Source organism: Pempheris klunzingeri, chromosome 15 (genome assembly GCF_042242105.1).
Source record: "Pempheris klunzingeri isolate RE-2024b chromosome 15, fPemKlu1.hap1, whole genome shotgun sequence".
Lineage (NCBI taxonomy): Eukaryota > Metazoa > Chordata > Actinopteri > Acropomatiformes > Pempheridae > Pempheris > Pempheris klunzingeri.
The window spans coordinates 2,606,078-2,627,821 of record NC_092026.1 but is presented as its reverse complement, the minus strand read 5'-3'; the positions used below and the strand labels follow the sequence as shown (position 1 = coordinate 2,627,821).

Sequence of the window (21,744 nt, the reverse complement as noted above, 5' to 3'; positions counted from 1 at the left end):
TGAGTAATTTTTGATTGATAATTAAAAAAACATGATCAAGAAATAAAGTATAATGTTTTATTAAAATAACTTAATTGATAATTCAGAAATTAAAATGAGCTCCACATTTATGCAAACATGTATATGTGTATATACACATTAATGAATCAGTAATTATAATCCTATCATACAATATATCAATCTGCACAATGACTACATTTACTTTCAGTACTTTATATTTTAATATCTAATATTTTGATGCTACTACTGTTGTACCTTTTGTCTGTAAACTTTGGCATTAGTACTTTATATCTAAGAATTTCTACCTCCATTGTCCAATCTTATTCATTACTCTTCTTAATTTTTTTACAGCTATGGTAACTAGTTACTTTGCAGGTTAAGATCTTACCTACAGACGTTTTGACGACGTTTTGTGATGTATGAAACTACACAGGATACAAAGTTGGTTAAATTAGCTCTACGGAAAGATCCTGCTGGGGTATTTTTACAGTAAAGTATTGCACCTTACTCCATCACTCACACATAGTGAGGTTAATAGTGACATCTGAATGTGGAAAACAGTATCTGGGGGATGGCAGGAAGTCTACTTCCCCAGTCAGAGCTGAGAAATGTGCAGGAGTCACATGGAGGAGCGGTCGTGCCGCGGCTCCTCCAGGCCGACAGGGGGAGCAGCGGCGCTGTGAGCGCCCTGCAGCCGGATGTTGACAGGCCCGCTGCCGGACTCCCGCTGTGGCTGCCGCCGCTATCACGTTTCCACGTCTTGCTAGAACTTTCCTGCTGCTCAGAAACACCGTTCACACCCTCAACAAACCCAATGGCGACCGAACGGCAAGTGAAACTAAACACACGAACCAGGTTTTATGTATAATTACTGTGGTGTTTTGTTGAGCAGCTGGCTAACGGTCTCTCCTTTGGCTTTAGCAGCTTCCCTGACAGCTTCATAGATGAAGACCCACAGAAAGCTCTGCAGGTAAACATTAGCGTTAGCTAGCTAGGTTTTTACCAAACCTCTGGTGTCTCTGTTTGGTCACCACATGAACCCCAGCTTCCCCCTGACCGGCTGTTTTTATAAAGGAAAGAGAGTGTGGTGTCTCTGGTGTTGGTGTTTGTGATGTTAGCGCTGATTCAGACACTGTAGCTAGCTAGCTAAGTTAGCTAACGTTTCTTGTTAGCATCGCCTCTCATGGAGAGCAGGGTGTTATTGTAACTTAAAGAAAAGCTACCAGCCCTTGACCTCCATTTAAAAACGCATAATTTCTCAGTGGCTATGGGTGTTATTATTATATTAGATGTTATAGACGTTAGAGTTTATTTTTTAGATGAGTCAGGTTGTTAGCATGACAAGCATTCAGTAGCATCTTCAGCAGATTCAAAACACAAGTTAGAAACTAATGACATGCACTAGTTTTATTAACACTTCCCCTCTAATTATTCCTTTCTGTGAATAACTGAGACTGCTTTAGAAACACTACAGCCACCATTGCACCTCAGGTTTAGCATGTAATGCTCATTAATGCTACTCACAATCAGCATTTCCACCACTATGTTACAGGCTTTTATTACAGTCTAAGTCCATTTTTACTTGCTTCTATACTAATTGTTTCAATTACTGGCAGTTAGTTTTACTTTTCTATCTTCTTTCTATTTATAATTATAATTTGACAGCTCTTTTTGGATCAAAATACCATTGTAATGTCTTTCCAGGCACTAAATGAGGCCTTGCAAGGAGACTGCGACAACGCTGAGTGGTTTTGCCAGCGTGCCTATGCCCACATACTTCTCAAAAACTACAGCTGTGAGTCTACATATGTATCATGATAGAACATTTCCTATGAGATCCTATTACTAATATTGCCTGGTGAAAATATGGTTGGCATGAATACACATTTTGTGTTTTATTATATAGGAGAAAGGTAATGCTGTCTTCTCTCCACAGATGCTGTTGATGATGCCAAAAAAGCACAGCAGCTCCAACCCGGCCTTCCCCTCGCTTTCTTGCGAACAGGGTGTGTATCGTAATATGATAAAGGCTAGAAAAGTGTCATGTGACCTCTGCTGTGCTTAACCATAACCTAAAACTATAAACAATACAACCCCCCCCCCCCCCCCCCCACCTTTTAAACAATTAGCTCCATCTGTAAGTGTAAGAATAGGTAGACCTATACAGAACAGAATGAGGGGAAAGCAAACTGTAAGATACAATAAGAAATTGCGGAAAATATAAAATGTAGAAAATGATCAAATATAACATGTAGCTTTGGCTCTGCTGCCTGGTAATTAGTCTAATACACAGTTAGCTTTGGCTGTACGATGTTAACATAAGCTTATAGGCTATGGTTGCAACTATGTGCTATCAGCTTTGGCTTTATGTGTGTGTGTGATGATGTAAACATAATGTGAAGTACTATGGCTTGGCTAAATACTTCATAATTATTTACTCAGAGATGTGCATCCATATTGCCCAGTATGCCCAGTTAATCAATATTTTAAATTCAATATTTAATCATTGTCTTGTTTTAATTTCAAGATTTCATGTATGTACGAGGACAAACAGAAGAATCGAAATACCGTTTCTCTCTCTCACCTTCACAAATAGATAAATATATAAATAAAAAAGATAAAACAAAGAGAGAAGATAGAATAAATAAGAATCAATCTATATACAACAGTGGCGGTAGTGCAGTGTCGTGACAGCTTTAAAATTGTGTTATTATGCCTAGAGGATGCTGCTGGAAAGTTTCATTTTGTATGCGCATATCAACACTTTGTTGCCTGTTGGTGTTTATTACAAAAAAAAAAAAATCAGAGACCGATACAACTATTGATGCCTATTGAGCCTCTAGTGCAGTCTGTTACAGTCAACATGACAGAGAAGTGAACAAAGAGGGGATCTATGAATCTTTTATCGTGCCTAACGGTATGCCCTTTTACTCACACATGACCAAATGCATGATCCCCTGAAATAAAAATAAAAATGAGGGAACATGCTGCTGGTTGTTGTACGTGCTCAACTGAAGCTGCTGTTGACGGACCTAATGACCTGCTAAAAATACCTCACCTACAATAATAGCTGCTAAAAAAGTGAAACACAGTATTCCTGCTCCTGAAATCTTGAGACACTCAAAGCCTTTGAATGGATCCAGTTGTGACTTTGACATACTGACATTGATGCATTTGAACAAAACTATATTTTCGTTGTTTGTAGTGAGAAGTTCAGCTTTTCCTCATAAGGAGGTCACTTTTATTCTTCCAACATTATCTAAGTGTGTGTGGCATGTTTTTCTCTCCCAATTGCAGAATAGCAGAATACCACCTGAGCCGCTATGAGTCAGCACATGCAGCGTTTACTCAGGGACACCAGCTGGATGGTGAGTGCAGCTTCATTTGGCCTCGAGTACAAACTCTCCCATCATCCCACTCTGTACCAGCCGCTGTTCACAGCTGTTCACAAGGTGCTACACCTGTACCCTTTAGCTTAATGGACAACACAATGTAATACAGTATGAATGCGTAATGCCTATATTTGATGTACCAGTTACACCGTGGCCTTGTGTGCAAACATAGTTGTGGTCATTAGTTTAACCACGAGCTAAACCAGTGCTCAGTATCCTGTGTATTAAACAACAGATAACAAAGTTGTTCACATATTTGAGCCTGTAGTTGATGCTAGCTGTCTTCTTCGCTGCTTTTGTTGGCACATGACTGCATATCTTGCGGTGGTGTCGTCGCCTGTAGATCAGTAAAACAGTGTGAAGCCATTGGTGAGAACGTGAATGGTGTCGCACAAACACTTGTGTGTGTAAAACAGGGATGCAGTCATAGAAAAACAGCTCTAAAAGACGAAAACATACTGTATTTGTATGTTTATATAAATAAAATTTATATTTATAGAGCCTAAAGCATTGGGACTGCATTTAACACCACATAACCAATGTTTAGGTGCATGTGGCTCAATACTATATGGTTATGTTATTGTAATATTAATTAATTGATTGATCATTTAGTTTAGAAAATTTGACATATTTAGATAGCTTGTTTTTATCTGTTAGCTTTTACTGTTACATATGACAGAGAAGCAGCAAATAGACATTTATGAATTTAAAGAGTATGCAATTTCAAATGATTAATTACTTGAATTAATAATTGATTCTAAGAGTAGTAGACGATTAATTTCATGATGATCTACTGATAGATTAATCAGTTCAGCGTATAGTATAGTGTACATAACCCTAATGTGCACCAGAATCTTGATTTATGGTTTATCATTATCTGTTCTTCATCAGTATACTCGTCAAATATATCATTCTTTTAAACACAACAATTGTAAGATGCCAAACATTAATAAATTATACAATTCAGATTTATTGTTGGGGGATTTGTTTTATGAATTCTCAATTCCTATAAGGAACAAAAATACAAGACGACAATGGGTTGGTAGCAGATTTTAGGTATATTCTGGGATGGGTTTAGTACAGCCTCATGAAATAATTATAAAAGGCCGTATTAATTTTCCCTAGCTAGACGCATTGCATCAGGCCCTTCAGCGGGGTCGGCTGAGTTAATTGATGGCCAATCCACATATGCCAATGATGTTACAAAAGAGCAGTTGTGTTTTTTGGGGTCTTGAGACCGAAAATAGCCAGTATTGGATTTGGCTCGAGGGATCCTTCAAAGATGCCAGATGAGGATTTAAAGATTTCACAGCAGTAACTACAAGTATTAGTACAAGTCCAAGTCACACCAGGGTGTTCGCCACTGTTCCCAACCACAACGCTGAAGAACTGCAGTGTCTCCAAGTCTGTTATTCAAACAGAAGGTCACCCAAAACCTCCCTAAGAGGAGGTAACCATACGTACTGTGTATGGTTAATGGTAATGGATGATGTTACACATATTCATGCCCATTTCTTCCAAGTAATTCCTGCTATGGAAACAAACCAATTAAATTTGAGCCTTTAACCTTCTCCAGCACTTTAGGATTCATCAACACCTCACTGACGCCCTTGAATGTTTTCACTAAATCATCTAATTGGTATTTTTGTTTGTTTGTATTAACATACTCAGTTGTTACTTACACCTCTAATACAGTCTAATGCAGCAGCCGTGCAGTAAAGCCTGCCTTCATGAACCTTACTGAAACTGTTTCACAGACGTGAACATTCAACCGTATGGTCATCCTGGAGGATGTGGCTGGTGGTGCTGCAGTGTGTTATACTGACAGGTGTTTCTATTGTTTTGTCCGCCTCGCTGAGGCTAGACTTAATTGGCAGAAACGCCTCTCTGTATAATGCAACACAGTTCACCACAAAATAGATCCAAGGCGAGACAGAAAAGTGTAATTCTTTGATGTGATTTCCACAGAATCTGACAAATCATTTGACATCTGGATCCAGCGGTGTCAGGAGATGATGGGAGGTAAGTAGCTGAGTCTGTATTTTTACTACGGTTAGAACAGCTGATATTGATTGTCAATTTTAGGTTTATTAGGATTTTAAATATAGTAGTAGTAGCGCCTGTGGTTTTTTTTTTTTGTTGTTGTTGTTTTCTTTTTGGCAAATGACTTAATTTATCCTGACTTTAGTGCTGTATAAATAAGATTTAATTGTTAGCTGTTATTAGGTGTTACAGAGGGCTATGGTTTAGTTTATAACATGGAGGCTTCTGAGCTGGTGGTCATGGCTGCAGAGACGCACCTGAGCAGCGAGCAGGTGAATATGTGGAATTACCGCTGAAGTAACAGCTGCAGAGACAATTAGACTCAGAGCCTTTCAAAAGGGAACTCGGTGAAACAGATTACGTAGTGTTGCTTTTTAGACGACACCGTTTTAGGTAGTAGGTGCTCCCCAGTCCTCACCCACTGGGGCTTCAGATTTCGTGCCCCCCCCCATCTCCTCCTGTTTCACGATCACTCATGTCCACCTGAAGTCCTGCGGTGCATCCCTGCCAAGGCCAGTGTGAGCTCTCCCTCTGCAGACGCCAGTCAGCGCACACATCAGTGGCACCACAAGTGCCGTGAAGCCGCTGAAGGGGCTGCGGACGCCACACTAATAGGAAAAAAAGAAAATCCAATATTGTGGTTGTAGCCGTTTGCGTATTGCAATATCACGAGAGGCCTGATTAATTAATTTTCATATTGTTTTGCAAGATTATGATATTATGATTAGAAATGTTCAGGTGTTAAATACTGTCACACGTTATCGCCCATGGCAGATTTATTTTAAAGAAAAAAGTTCAGACTTCAAAATTCATTACCAGTTGCACTCTGACTTTTATATGCTATTTACTTCCTGCAATGAAACACTAAGCTAAATGGCACAGTCGGGGAGCCGATCAGCCCATCTGATCAAACAAATGAGGGTGCACACATCCATGAATCTACAGTATGTGCAGCCCTCCACAGTGGTGAAGTGTTTCGGCAGAGCTGCTCAGTCCAATAAAAGATGCATGCCATGTCTGGATGGTGTGTTTCTGTTTGCCGGTGATGCCTGGGCCCTCTGGATCATCTCAAGTAAACAAGAGCATGAGTTTTGACAAACACGCTTCACACCCGCGTGCACACGTACTCCCAGGAGCTGTATGAATCATCAGAGTTAACGTTACTGATGTTTGAAAGCCCCCGATGAGACCCAACCCCTTCGTAGGCCTGCTCACAGACAGCATACACCCACAGAAACACACACAGACAGACGGAGACATGCACACCAGGGTGTACATCACAACCCCCCCTCCCCAAAAAACTTGAAAGAGCCTTGCTTGCGCTTACTCACTCTCACCCCAGGAGCAGCCGTCGTTTCTTCTGGTGACGCTGTGTTTACCACCAACCTGCACACACACACACACAGACAGACAGACGGTACCTGGTTATTCCATCACATGTGGCACCCTGCTTGTGTGAAAACACACAGACACACACAGTCTTTCTTTTTCTTTTTTTTTTTTTCCCTGAACAGCCCCCCTGCTCACCATTTCAAACGCGACCTCATTAAGACAACATTAACACGCCTCCTATCATCTCTCTCTTCCCTCTCTGTGCCCTCTCTCCCTCTCTGTAATGAAGTCAGTGAATAATGTATGATAGCATGCTGGTAAACGGTGATCAGGCTTGCTTGGGCTCACAGGGCTTTTAGTGGGCGTGGATGGACCAGTAAACAAACTGGTGGCAAGGATGGGAGTGAGCGTGTATCTGTGTGAGGGGGCATATCTATCTCCTATCTGTGGACAAGTGCGTGTTAGGCTAAAGGTTCATATGTTAGAGTCCGGAGTTCGATTTAGCTTAAGTGTCACACCCACATTTTTCTTCTCCGTTTCAGAGCAGGAAGAGATCGGCAGCGACAACAGGGTGAGTTTCTGTGCACGGCCACCTGGGGGCGTTGTTGCTCTCAGCATCAGTAGCCAGCGTCAGCCTCGTGTAGGCCTGTGTTCCTGCTTCACAGAGGGACGCCTCACTAATCTTCCTTTGTTGTTGTTGTTTTTTTTCTCCTCATGTTTGTCCTTTTTGTTTCGTTCCTCTGCCTCATCACCACATCCTCCTCCTGTGATTGTTATCTGAATGACCCCGCAGACTCCAGCTGTTCCACCTGTGAAGTAAGTGCTTAAATGTAAATACACCTTATTTAGACATCTGCTTTATGTTTTTAATGTTTATTTTATTCACAATACGAGCGAGTAACCCAGCAGCTCTATTCTGAATAGCTGTGTGAAAACAATATATATATATATATTTAGATGCTGTATGTTAATGGTGATCTATTTGTTATTATTTGAAGTTGTTAGTTCATGCATTCTTTTCATCATATTGGTGGAGGAACTAGAAAAAGTCTTCAGACTTCTTAATCAGTTTTGCTTCTTGCAGACACGACTGGTACCAAACAGAATCTCAAGTCATTGTCACAGTCATGGCCAAAAATGTGCCCAAGGATGGCGTGTGTGTCAACTTCATGGAAAAAGAGGTATAAACACACACACACTTAAATGTGGCGCTGATGTGAAGAGAGGCTGAGTTTTGTCTTTGTTGAGGTGTGTGTGTGTATATATGTGTGTTTGTGGTGTGTATGTGTGGAACAGACATGGGTTAGCTCTTGGGGGTTTCCTCAGGGGGGCCCATTAGATGGGTCTCACACACACACACACACACACACACCCACACACACACACACACACACACACACACTCCCCATGGACCCAACTATGCCTCCAGTGGTGCCTTGTTAACATTGCTCCCAAAGTACAGATCTAAGAACAATTTACCCTCCCCAGCTTCTCCAACCTCCTAATTGTCTGTAGATAGAAGACATAACTGATCTAGGATCAGCTACAGAGCCCCCAAGGGACAACCCTCTTTCTTTCTCTTTTTCTCTTTCCCTTTGTCTTTTACCACGTCTCTCTCCTTCTCTCAGAGGGGTAACTCCAGGGCACCCCTGGGAACGGCTTTGTCTTTCCTAATAGAATAACAAACTGAGTTTACCCCGTTTCAAAAGAAATAGTTCACTCGCTCCGAATCACACAGTCACTTGTTAAGCTCCCTCTGTGGTGTGAAGCACAGATAAGTTCATATATTTTTTACTAGGTCAGTATATACAAAAGAAATTAAAGATGAAAGGCAGTGGTTCCAGTTATTTTCCCTGGTGACTGAGTATGCAGCAGCTGTATACCTACAGACTGAGCAAGGATCCAACTGGAAATGAATATTAAGGCTTTGATAGTTTTGTGGAATTGCCCAAAAGCTACTTTAACTAACTTTCTAAGCTTTTATCCCCGTCGAATTACTTCTAATATGCATTTGGTCCCAAATCAGAGAAGTCCACTTTTAGTGAAGTGGTAGTTGGTGGATTGCAAAACGATTACAAGTTGAAATGATGTTCTGTGCAGGCGAGTTCTTCCCCGTGTGGGCAGTGTTTTGACCTTTTTCTGCATTTACCAAGCGATGAGTGTGTAAGAGGTGTGAGGATTCGGGCCACAGCCACGACCGTGTCCCTCTAAACCAGCAAGACACCCACCCAGTCCTGGTGAGTGGCAGGCTGTTAAGAGCTGTCTAACCCCCCTCCTCACTGGTCACTCTGTGGCTGTAGGGGACAGGGCGAGGATACTCCTGCCCGTCACTCCCGCCACATCAGATGATTATCCTCACGGACAAGCTGACGCCTTCGCCGCCATCACTCCATTTCTTTTTTTTTTGTTTGTTTTGTGCAAAGTGCTACAATTTCAACATTGATAGTTGAATTTCTATCTAAAGGAGACTTAAAATGAGCAGTTAGAAAGAATAATGTTCTTCATAATCAATGCACCACCTTGAATGAGACCATTCCATATCATCTTGTTTGCTCGCTGCCATACGTAATGAGCGGTGAAGCCTAATGTCTGCGGTCTGGTGTCTCCTCAGCTCTCTGCCATGATACAGCTGGCGTCAGGGGAGAACTACAACCTCAGCCTCCACCTCCTGCACCCCATCGTCCCTCAGCAGAGCACCTTCAAGATCCTCACCACCAAGGTAGCACAGTCCCTTTCAGTTTGACCAGTGCAGCTAGTCTGCTTTGCATGTTTTATATTCTGCTATACATTTCCAATGATTTGACAGGCTTAACAGACATTTTACTGTGACCGATGACATGCTCATGAAGCAGAAACAAACTGTGTGTGTGTCAGACCTGCATGCTTTTAACAACAATTGTGTTAAATGGCCCATTGTGCACTAAAAGATTGTGATGTGCCCGCTCTGATGTCGGAGCACACGGGACAAAAAGATTGCGGCTCTTGTCCTTTCTGGGGTCACAGCGATCACGACTGACCAACGCTCAAAAACTTGAGATGATAAGATGACGCAGCTGCCTGGACACAGTTGGTCACGGTCATTTCTGAGGAATCAGAGTTTTCAGCTGTGCCTTCAGGTCGAGGGAAACGGTGATATGAAACACGGCTCTTCTGTGGGGAGTCATGAAATAACGTGGAATTGAACAAATGGGTCGTTTTACAGATTGTACTGTAGAACCCGCTTCACACATTACAGTAGTGTCAGATGGAGGCTTTTAGATGTTTTTCTCCACAGCGAACTCTGCTGTGGTGGAATATAAAACTGTTTACCGCTGTACAACTTTTCAGAACTGAAAAACATAAACAAGCAAGGAATGAACAACATTTTTAGGCCAGGGAAACACTCCAGCTGAGTTTTTGAAAGTCAGTGAAAAGTCATTGAATTTTTCTCCGAACAGTGGGAACACTGTATGAAGGTAGCAGTTACTCTCAACAATACAGAAGCAGACTATTAAACATGTCAGGGAGCTTCTTTTATGTCACTATAAAGAAAATATGATGTAGTAATGTCGCACACTGGAGAAACGCACCCACATCTGACTTCAAATCTGTGGGGGTGCAATTTTACCAGGCGGCATCAAATGGCAAAAGATATTCAGCGTCTAATAACTGATCATTGATTATTTTTGTGTCTTTTATTTAAGAAAAGTGAATGAATCAATTATCACATAACCATAAAAACGGCAAAGAGAAAAAAAAAACGTGCAGATGCAAGATTAAGCAGCTCACTGAAACTGTGAGTGATCGTTACTCTGGTTACCACTCTGAGATTAACATCATAATCTCTTCAATGATTTAAAGCAGTATAAAGTAGGCTGTCACTACCTATAATTCCTTAATGCTGGTAAAGCTCACGGCGGCTGGGGCAGAAATGAGAAAATCCACTTTCGCTGTATACAGTCGGCTCCTTTGGAGACGTCGGCGTAGTTCAACTGAGCAGCTAACAGGAGATTCACACATATGTGCACATCATTACTCCTACACACACACACACACACACACAGAGCGAACACATGTACATTTATCAGGGCCGTACTCGCTTAGAGTTCCACAGCACCAGTTAAAGTGATTATGGACCTAATGAGTAGGAAGGGCCCTTTTTACTATAGACTAATTAGTGTGTATTCTAGAGGATGTGGGCTAATGAGAGTGCTGGCTGAGTGTGTGCTGATTCAGGGTTTAGACCCCTGTCAGGTTTCAGCCTGAGGATCAAGAGGCAGGTTTCTATGTGAGGTGTTTTGATTGTTTTTTTTAAATCATTAACAAGGAGGGATTTGTTTTTTAGGGCACTAATCAAGCCGATCTTGCCAATACAGTTCAACATAAAGCTCTGCTTCCTTCCTGAAAAACGAATGCTCTGATGGTGTCAGATCTTTTCACAGTGTTTGGACTCCGTATATCCCAAGGCATCCAGAGTTGTCAACAAAAAGCTCATTAGATTGGAGTTAAATATTCCTAATAGGATCATTTTCACTTGTCACTTCACAGAGGGCTGGATGTTGAACCTTCAGAATCAGATATCTTGACAATATCAGGCTAGATTTAATCAGCAAACACAAATGTAAACTACTTATTTAATGAGATAGCAGCTCATTACACAGTCAGTGTCTGGACTATCTGGACTGGGACAGCCCTCCTGATCCACCTTGGCCCTGGTATTTCTATGAGTGCAATAAAGCTAGAATATAACTGGTAATGTTGTGATGTGATCTTGACTCCACTGATCCATCGGACTGATCCATTGGCCTCATCGACTGCTGGACTCTTTATTAGATTGTTTGTTCGCTTACACTTGTTTATTTCAGTGAACTTTGTAAAGTACTGTGAGACACTCTGTTGTGATATTAGGCTATACAAATAAATTGAATTGAAAATTGAACTATTTTAACTTTGACCAAGGTTAAAAAGCTTATCTCTGAAAAGTTGTAATATAGCAATCTTCAGGCACGGTTGTGAAATGAACCCAATAAAAGACGGGCGACCTTTAAGGGAAATAAAACAGGTGTAATAAGAAGCACAAAATAAACACAAGCCACCTACACAAGTGGAGTAAAGATGAAAGTTAAATGCTATATAAATGTCTTATCAAAGGACAGAACAGTGCAGCCTGTGGTGCTTTTAAATAGCTGCACCATGTTTAATTAGAAACAGTAGAGCATTGGTTTCAACAGTGTATTTTGTTTTGTCTTCTAGGGGCAGCGGCAATAAGTGGTGAACACAACATTGACATAACATCACTTAGTTTATGTGGCAAACTGCTTTATAGGGCTTTTCCACTAGCACCTACTCAGCTCTACTCGGTTTTTAGGGTTTTCCATTTGGTGACTTTTTTAGTACCTACTCGGTCGGGGTTCCAGTCGAGTCACCAGACTGCAGGCCACTGATTGGCCAGGGAGTGACGTCACTGGATGAGTCATGAGAGCGACTCGTTCACAAGAATCAAACCCGCCATTTTTTAAAACCCTGGCAGCAGCGACCGTGCGTTTTTATTATCTTACCTGACAAAAAGCCACAGACCGAGCAGCAGGTGTACCATCGCCTTGATGCTTGTGTTTGTGTCGCATACAAATGACGTCACTGGCGTTTCGGGCCGCCTTGCTTTGACGACCCCACCCACATTGAGGTGGTACTCACCTGTAATGGAAAACGACCGAAACCGAGTGGAGTAGAGTCGAGTAGTGCTAAAACTGTGTAATGGAAAAGCGCCATTAGAGAACAGTAGCTTATTAAAGTCTAATATTCGCTGACTTGTAGCTCTGGTTTTGGTCACCACCAACTCTGAGAGGGAAGTATCTGCCTCTTTAGCTGCTAAATGCACCACCGTGTTCACCAGCTGGTCTCTAACTGTGTCTGTCTGCGTTCATGGATCAATAAGTAACATCAAAAAATAATCCTACTAGTATGACTACAGAAACGAAGGAGTTGTATCAGCGCCAATGTTGAAACATTTCAAATAATACCCAGCCCTGTTTATTAGATCTGTATTTGAGGACCATTGATGAACGAGCAGAAACAAAAAAGGGTTTACATCAAGTAAAAAGATATGATATGGTGTTAACATTGAGAAGTCACAGAGCATCTGAAAGTAGTGATGACATTATTTTAGTTTATGTTACACCACAGGGGGAATGAAAGGGCAGTGCCTGATCGCAGGTGCTGGAATTACACAAAGTTTTGCTGCAACGGCAGCAAAAAAAATGTTGGGAAATTTGATTGGTAGCATTATATAACCTGACGTCTATATTGTGAGCATTATATCCACTGGCTGCACCGTGCCGAGTACAGCCTGACCTGCACAGAATCTGCCCCCTCTCAAAAAGCACTCACTCTCTCTCACTTTCTCACTTTTCCATGGCAACAGCAGACACTGCATACCAGAGGTGCACGTGGGTTGCAGCTTAAACAAGGGCTCAGTCTTAGAGAGACCACAGCTGAAGATGGTCTTTGACTCTCTCTCGTCTCTCTCCAGTCGCTGTCTTTATATTTTTTTTGTTCTTTCCTCTTTTCTTCCTCATTTAGCCTCATTGTTTGTTTTTGTTTTGTCAATCTCCCCTCACACACACACACACACCTACTGTCTTTCTCTTTGTTTTGCGCTGATGCAAACACACACACACACACACACACACTTACCTCTAGGATAACGAGAGCGAGTGTACAGCCCCTCCTCGTCTTCCACAAAGCCCCGACTGTTCCTTGGTCCACTAGGCTCCTCCGGTACACATGGCCCCTACACACACACACACCCACACAGACCAGGGAGCTCATAAGCCCTCATTGGTAATTGCAGCATTCAAAGGTTCAAGACAGCATGGAAGCACCTAACTCAAAAAAAGTTATAGGTGAAGTGTGTGCGCACACATGCACAACAATGTGAGAGAGCCCAACTAACTAAGCAGCTTCCTCAGTGCGTGTCTCATTTAAATATTTTGAAACCATTTCATTTTTCTGAAGCCAAGGAGCCACTGGGGAAAAAACATTCAAATGAACAACGGCATCAGCAAATCAACTTTCTCCAGATTGGCATGCATCCCTAATGAGCATTTAAAAAAGAAAAATGCATTGCCCTCGGAGCTGTTGATTCCCAACCAATGTCTGTCTGTCTGTCTCTGTAATAGGCTGCCCTGCACTCTTCGCTCCACAATGTTTACGCTTCATCTCCTCGCTGTCTTTAAAGACAACTTAGCAGGGGGAGGCTAAGCCGGGCATGTGTGTGTGTGCACGCGCTCTCACACACACACACACACAAAGATACAGAGGCTGAACAGTAATCTTGTAACACACTTGTGCCATTTACACAAAGTATTTGCCGTGTGTATGTGTGTGTGTGTGTGTGTGCGCGTGCTCGTGCGCCGTCTGTAGCACATTATCGTCAGAGCGACCTCCTCCTGTCCTCCACCACGACAGACATTCCAACCGCAGGGGTCACCGCGACAACGGGGAGCCAATTACACACCAGTGTGTTTGATCAGAACAGACGGCTGATGCGCACCCACTCAGACGTGTGCGCGCAAAACACACTCAAAGCAATTTCCAATCCACACTCGCCCGTCCATTCAGCTCCGAACTCATCTCTTTTTCGGAAAATAGCTAAAGTGTCGTCTCCCCTCTTTAATTTGCATGCCTGTCAACGTCTAAGAATGTTTATATTTATTTCATTTATGCGTCTCTCTCTCGCCGAGTTTGTTTTGAAATCTGCTGGGATCTGGGAAAAGGAGGGAGAAGATGCTGGGTGAGGAGTCGTGGCAGGGAGGAGGGAGGCGGGGGGGCCGATGGTTACAAACACATGTGACAAGCAACACGGGACCCCAGTGGCCCTCTGTAAATAGCATGTGTGTGTGTATTTGTGTGTGTGTGTGTGTGCAGTGCAGTATTGTATGGTCCAGCCCCTGGGGTCCTGTGGGTGGTGGCCCCTGTATGTGGCTCTGCTGTCACATCCCTTTACGAGCCATTGCTTCGCCTGTCACACACACAGAAGCGCACACAGAGAGACACACACACGGCGCCTGGCCTGCCATGTCCCTTAAAAGCCAGGAAACCCAGATGTGGCAGCAGATTAATGTTGTATGGCCCAGGAGCACGCACAGAAGCACACACACTTTGACACACACCGAGCGGCAGCTTGAGTTCTGCTGCACTTCACACCACAGAAAACATTTAAGACAATTAATGGCACCTGCAACAGTGGCTGCTTTAGATGATAACCGTTAGTTTGCTCACTCTACAGTCTTCGGTCCTTTTCCCGTTCTTGTCTCAGCCTTTCTGTGATCATAAACACAAAAGTCAGACAGGCTGTTGAGTTGCTTACACTCTGCTGGTTAGATAACTGGATTTACACCCCTGGAAACAAAAACAAATCTAAACGCATAAGAAGAAAGACACAAGGTCAGGAGAACTCTTAACGTAACACAATCAGAATTACAAGCGCTGCTACAAAGACCAAACTAATGTGAACACCAATTAGCAGTATTTGTCAGCTATTAGAGCACGTCTGGTAAATCAACATTTTGATTCATACGGAAGTCTACAAAGCACCACGAGACCCCAAACGGAGCTCAAAGGAGCATCTGTGCCCAGATTGCAGGTGCATCTGTCAAAAAAAACAGAAATGATTTAATATGCCAACTGGAGCTGCCTGAAAAACAGATTAAATTCAGTTTTCAAACTGAGCAGCAGCACCAGTTTTGAAATCCGTATCAAATGAAAATATTCGCAACTGATGAGCAGAGTTTAATGAATCAACACAGAAACACTGTTTGTTTGAAAGTTTCATACTGAAATGAACATTTTTTGCAATTTCCAAATTCATAAATCTTTTACACATCAGCTGAAGAGCCGTAAGATAGAAATTCTGTAGAACAGTTCAGCTTTTGTATTGGTGATTGATCAGATGGTAACCTAACATTGTCAACTCGTCAACCCACCACAGGGTGTTTTATGCATAGACAGTGTTTTCACTGTTGATTCAGTTACCTAAAAGTAAACCAGGAAATCTTTCCTCCCTGTATACTTGGTGTTGGGGCCGGGTTGTGCTCAAAAGAGCCAATTTGCACGGCATGTTGCCTGACCTCATCGGAAGACAAATGGCAGCATTTGAAGGCAGGTAGAAATGGCAGTCATCGTGACGAGGGACAAGACGCACTGGAAGGCATTAATAGTGTCGTCAACCAAGGAGACCAGTTTAAAACCTGTTTACTTTCTCATCTCTTCACACCGGTGTGAGTTGTCGGATTGTTGTTACTGAACATTTACAGAAATTGTCACACGCAGCCACCAACAGTGTCCGAATTTGAATTATTAACAGGATGAATGTGAACTATCTGGGCAGTGACCTGTATTCTCAGCTGAAATCTGCCTCTTTTCTTGTTTCTTTCTTTTAGTTTCTCAGCCCTCCCCAGGTGAGCCAAAAAGTTAATTCTGGACATAGATGCCTCTCTGAGCACAAGGCCCCTTGCGGGGCAGAAAGCGCTGACACATACCAAAGTGATCTAGCAGTGTGCTGCTACTCGCACTAGCTCATCACCTCGGTGGAGAAGGAAGCAGCGATCATGCTGTCTTATTCCCCTCACTCTCGCTCCGCTCGGTGCCAGTCAGCCGCTCTGCCTCCCCGTCTCTAACCTTGTCTACCTCTTGGTTCCCCCCTCTCCTCTGGCACCCTCATAAATGAATCATCACATCGCCCAGCAGAGCAGAAATGTTCCTTAATTGCACCGACATAACCAGCGCTGTCTTTCACGTGCACACATATCAAACACACACTCCGTTAATGGGTGGTAGGGTGTGTGTGTGTGTGTGAGGGTGTGTGTGTGAGGGGGGGGGTGCACAGTGCTGTAGCTCGCGTGTCTCGCTGGTATGTGCCCTGTCAATGCAGCTCAGTGTTAAAAGCGTGTGTCCATGTCCTCTCTCTCCCCTCATTGTTTTCCTCCTCTCCCATGTTCTCCTGGTGTAATGATTTGGATCAGATGCTGCTGTGTGGAATTAGGATCTCTCCCCCCTTTACTCCCCCTCCCTCCCCCCCTCGCTCGCTCCGTCTCTCACACTGGCCCTCTGGCTGACAGGCATCTCGTTAGTGCAGTATGTCTGTCAGTGAGGTTCGAGATTGAGCTGTGCCCCCGCATATCCCTGATGTCTCTCTCTCTCTCACACACAAACACACTCACACACACACACACACACACTCGCAGGCTGAGCTGACGATGGCTCTGAACAGTCTCTCTCTGGCCTCAATAATGATCAGATGTCCTGTACTTTTATGTCACTTTAATGGAAGCGTTATTTTTGTCCCATGCACCAAAAGAAGACCATTTTGCTTAACATTCTTATCTCCCCTGTTTCCCCCCACCACCACCACCACCACCACTTCTTCCCCCCGCTCCTTATCGCCCTCCTCTTCTGTCAGGTGGAGTTCAAGATGAAGAAGACAGATGCCATCAGATGGGAGAAGCTGGAGGGAGAAGGACAGGAGTCCAACATCAAACACTTCAATCCAAGTCAGTCCAACCATCCTCCAACCATCCTCCTGTCTCTGCTCTCATCTCTCCCTTTCTCCTTCACCCTCTTCTCATTCCCCTCTCTCTCTCTCTCTCTCTCTCTCTTTCTCCCCCTGCAAAGATCAATATAAGCTAAGTTTGTCTGTTCTGCACTGAAATGAGAGTGGGCAGTCAAGCCCTGCTAGAGTCTTTCATTAGTCTGACGGCAAAAGTAGGCAATGGAGAGGGAAAGGTACGACAGCGAAGTATGACTCAGTATTTTAGCCCACACATTCCTATTACTGACAGGATTAATTACTTATGTAAGTGTGTTATGTGTTATGTGTGTGTGTGTGTGGAAAGGGGAGTAAAAATTAAGTGGGCAGCCATCTATCCTTTCCATGCAACCAGCTCAGCCCCCAGGACGCCCTGTTTATGAGTGTCTGCTTTTAACTCGGACCACTGTTACATTTAAACATGATATTTGACATTTGATTTTATAGGATCACATCGCTGTATGTCCACACTTGGCCTGAATATGTCTACTTGTGCGTCTGGTGCTTTATTTATGTAAATCTGCGTCTGGATTACATTCCCTGCTCTCCCTCTCCATCTCTTGTCGGGATTACAGTGGGCGTTTTTCATCCAGAAAATATAGAAATCAAACCACAATGTGATCCCTCGGCAGAGGAAATGGATGATTGATTCAGTAGCGAAATGAACAAATGAAGTCAGTTGGTAGATTTTGGTGTGATAAAAGTCGAGGTATTTAAATGAATTCAATTAAAATATCAAAAACATTTATGGACGCTTACCATTGAGAAAGTAATCTGTGTGTTGCCAAATGGCTCTCAGTCATTATTTCCCTCCTCCATCAGATCAGTACCCGTCATCCTCCCACCACGCCCTAAAATGGGACAAGATCGTGGTGGACATCAGTGAGGAGGAGAAAAACGAGAAGCTGGAGGGAGACGCAGCGCTCAACAAGCTCTTCCAGCAGATCTACTGCGACGGCTCCGACGAGGTCAAGCGAGCCATGAACAAGTCCTTTGTAAGTATCGTACTTCAGTGACACAAGTGATCGCATGGAACCGCAGCGCCTGAGTGGCCAATGACATTTAGCACACGAGGATCTAGCAAGATTAAACAGGCAGGTCCTGTTATGATTTCTTTGTTTTCTACCTTGGTCTCACCCCCTAATTGTGGAGGCCATGTTAACTTTCCACTCTCCGACATACAGACTCAAAATAAACTTACATCTATGTTACAGCGAGACTGAGAGTTAACAGCCATGCTAACGCTGGCATGCTAAGCTAATTTACTCACAATGACAATGCTAACATGCTGATGCTAAGCCAGTGCATTCCTCACTTAGTCCAGCCATGATGCAAAATCAAAAACTGTCAACCCGATGGTGGCGCCAGAGGAAATGTGAGCTCACCAAGATCAGTGGGACTCATCATCTGAGGACCATGAATGCTTGCATACATTTTCATGGCAATCCATCCAGTAGTTGTTGAGATGTTTCAGTCTGGAGTCAGAACAGCTACAGTTATGAGAATAAGACCCAGATTAGAAAAAATTAGAGGACATTTTCTTTTTAATTAAAGCACAAACAAGCTACAACAAACGGTAAAGCTGCACTTGTCTTTACTGACAAACACGTGATTGTAAGTGAAAGGAGTGCAACACACACAGTGTGGACTGAAGCAGCAGCAACAGACTGCCTGGTTAATGAGCTTCGCATTTACGAGTACAGAAGGACGCGTAGATGAGTGTGATTGCAGCCAAATGTTGATTGATGATTGGGGTGAGCCATCATTCTGTGTTATTAACAACATGATCTCATGATGCTGGAGCACACTTGGGAAAAGGATTAGCAGTCGTTTCCAACACGCGGCCTAAAGCCGACGGTTCTTTAACATTCATGCCGAGTCGTCCTTTCTTCACTTGGAGCAGAAGACCGTTAGGAGAGTAAAGGTCATCTTTATATGGAAATGAGCATTTTGAATGATCTGACTTTTCAACATATTATGAAATAACAAAAGGGAAATTTAAAAAACGAGTTACTAATATCCACCTTATTCGTCTTATTACTAATGGACTCAGTAATGCTGCAGTTGACTTATCTAAGCCGTAAGCATTTTTTAGCAGAGAGAAAGCGTTGCATAACTACCGTGCTAATGAAACGACGGATCGTTCCACTGAAGTGATCTCTCCTGCTGTCTCCTCCCTCTGCAGATGGAGTCAAGTGGTACAGTCCTGAGCACCAACTGGAAAGATGTGGGCAAGAGAAAAGTGGAGATGAACCCACCGGAAGACGTAGAGTACAAGAAGTACTGAACACCTCTGCCTCTCTCTCTGTCTCGTTCTCTTTCTCCCTCCTTCCATTCCCTTTCTCCTTTCAGTTTGACATCGTCTCTCTCCCCGATTGTCCATCTGAACTCCAGCGGGAGTCCTCGTTGTGCTGTTGCTCTGGTGTTTTCACAAAGTGCGGGGAGCCTCAGCGTTCCCACTTTCACTCGACCAAACCACTCATGGCCTACTCTCTGCAATAACTCACCACCAGATGGGTTCAGTTCATTTTAATAATCAGTTGAACGGATGGAGTTACGTTATCTGATTTCTGAAGGCCCATGGACTCAAAAGGGACTAACGTCTGGAATAAAATGTGACTGACAGACCAGAAATGCTCCCGTAGAACATCATTTCTTCTCTTCTCTCCTCTCCTCTGCCTCTCCCGGTTTTCTCAAAACGCCCACAGCCTTTCTACTTGGGAGCCTTGTTTGACTTCCTGCTATCAGCACTTTTATATAAATGTAAAGTTGTTCAAAAGTAAGAACCAATTCAGATGTATAAATGACAACTATGATTGCATTTCTCGGCTCATGCAGTTTTTTTTTTTTTGCCGTACACTCAGTAAACAGTCGACAGCAATACTCTGCAAACTGACTTGTCTGGAATCTGTGTGACGTGTCAGCCAGTGGCTAAGCACCGGTCGTTCCCTCAGTGTGATTCAAGCTTCAGTGTAAATAAAAGATTCGTTGTTTGGCTCACAAACTTTGTCTTATGTTTTATCGTTTGTCGTCTCTCTGGAAAGTGTCGGACAGGTTTGAAAGTCTCCGAAGGGGATTCATCAGATGCAAAAGCGGCAACATCTCACTGGGAGCCATGCTCTGTGATTATGTGCTGGGAGGAAGGAAATGTGGCTGTACTGATATGAGCGCAGGCAGCTCAGATATGGCTGGCAGCTTGAGGATGTGGTATACGTATCGCGCTTCGATTGGTATCGAGACGAGGAGCCCGGAGTCGTTTGGCTCGCGGGCGAGGACGCAGCCCTGAGGTGGAGTGGTGATTTACAGCCAGAGATGTGGAAGAGCAGGGGAGGAGGTGCCTGCTCTCCAACCACATATGCTGCAGCTGTAACTGTGAGGAGGCGTCCTGCCGCGGCAAGAGAGCATTAATATGGATCAGCCGCCTAACCGCATCATCAAGCCTCTCACACTGAGTTAAGTGTTAAATTCATCACACATCGTTTCATCTCTCGTGACGATCAAACGCCTGTTTGTGGCTCTGGATGGAACTCTTAGCTTCATCACACACACACACACACACACACACACACACACACACACACTCCTCCACTATCCCAGACACACACAAACACACCGCCCCCATCCTTACCCCCTACCCCCGCCTGAGGCGGCTCTGTGACATCAAAAGGAGCTAAGCGCTTTGCATCGTGGGTAAGATCTGGGAGCGTGACGGCTACAGAGTCTTTAGTCTCATTAAAGAGTTCTAGAGCTGCAACTCTCAACATTAAAGAACTCTGGAAACTTCTTTCTGCTCATCCCTTTGGAGCAGCTACCAGATGTGACACATCTCAAAGTGTCTTTGAGTGTGCAAGTGAGGAGGAGGCGGGGGAGGGTGTTCCCAAATAAAGCCAATGATAAGTTATGAGCAATATGTATTTACAAATAGGATATGAAGTCAGTCGGTCGATAACAAAAAAAAGATGAGCAACACTTTAAAGTTTACTTAAAAAAGTTTATTCAGAGATATTGCACTTTCAGACAGCTTCCTCGATGCAGATGAAAATCCATTTAGATGAAAGATGGTGAGAGAATGCGTACAGAACATTGTTTTAATGAGAGCTACTCATGAAGACAAAATAGGAAAAAGGAAAAGAGTTAAAAACACAGGAGTCAAAAGTATTTCTCACTAGAGTGATGACAAGTTAAACTATTTAAGCCAGCTGACTGCCACTGAAAGACTTTGCACCCTTTACATGTATTTACATCAAAAAGCAAAGAATGAAAGGAGATGAATGATTACCAGCTCTATAAATACATAGATACAATAATAGAGAAATGGGTGGCGCTCTACACATTTGAAGTCAATGCATTTAAGGCAAACTCCCCTGGTCGGCTGGATGTGTGCCACCATAACCTCTGCTCTCTTCACAGGAT

General features: G+C 43.3%; 1 protein-coding gene across 1 annotated transcript; it reads left to right on the top strand.

Moving 5' to 3' along the window:
* The first annotated feature begins 722 nt into the window (after positions 1-722).
* On the top strand, positions 723-20,335 carry sugt1 (SGT1 homolog, MIS12 kinetochore complex assembly cochaperone). Its single transcript, XM_070844936.1, has 13 exons — positions 723-828; positions 925-970; positions 1,705-1,795; positions 1,937-2,006; positions 3,298-3,368; positions 5,361-5,414; positions 7,310-7,338; positions 7,561-7,583; positions 7,852-7,948; positions 9,379-9,486; positions 17,206-17,296; positions 18,154-18,326; positions 19,517-20,335. The coding sequence occupies exons 1-13, from the start codon at positions 815-817 to the stop codon at positions 19,616-19,618; spliced, it is 969 nt and encodes a 322-aa protein (XP_070701037.1). The 5' UTR covers positions 723-814; the 3' UTR covers positions 19,619-20,335.
* Positions 20,336-21,744: the final 1,409 nt, after the last annotated feature.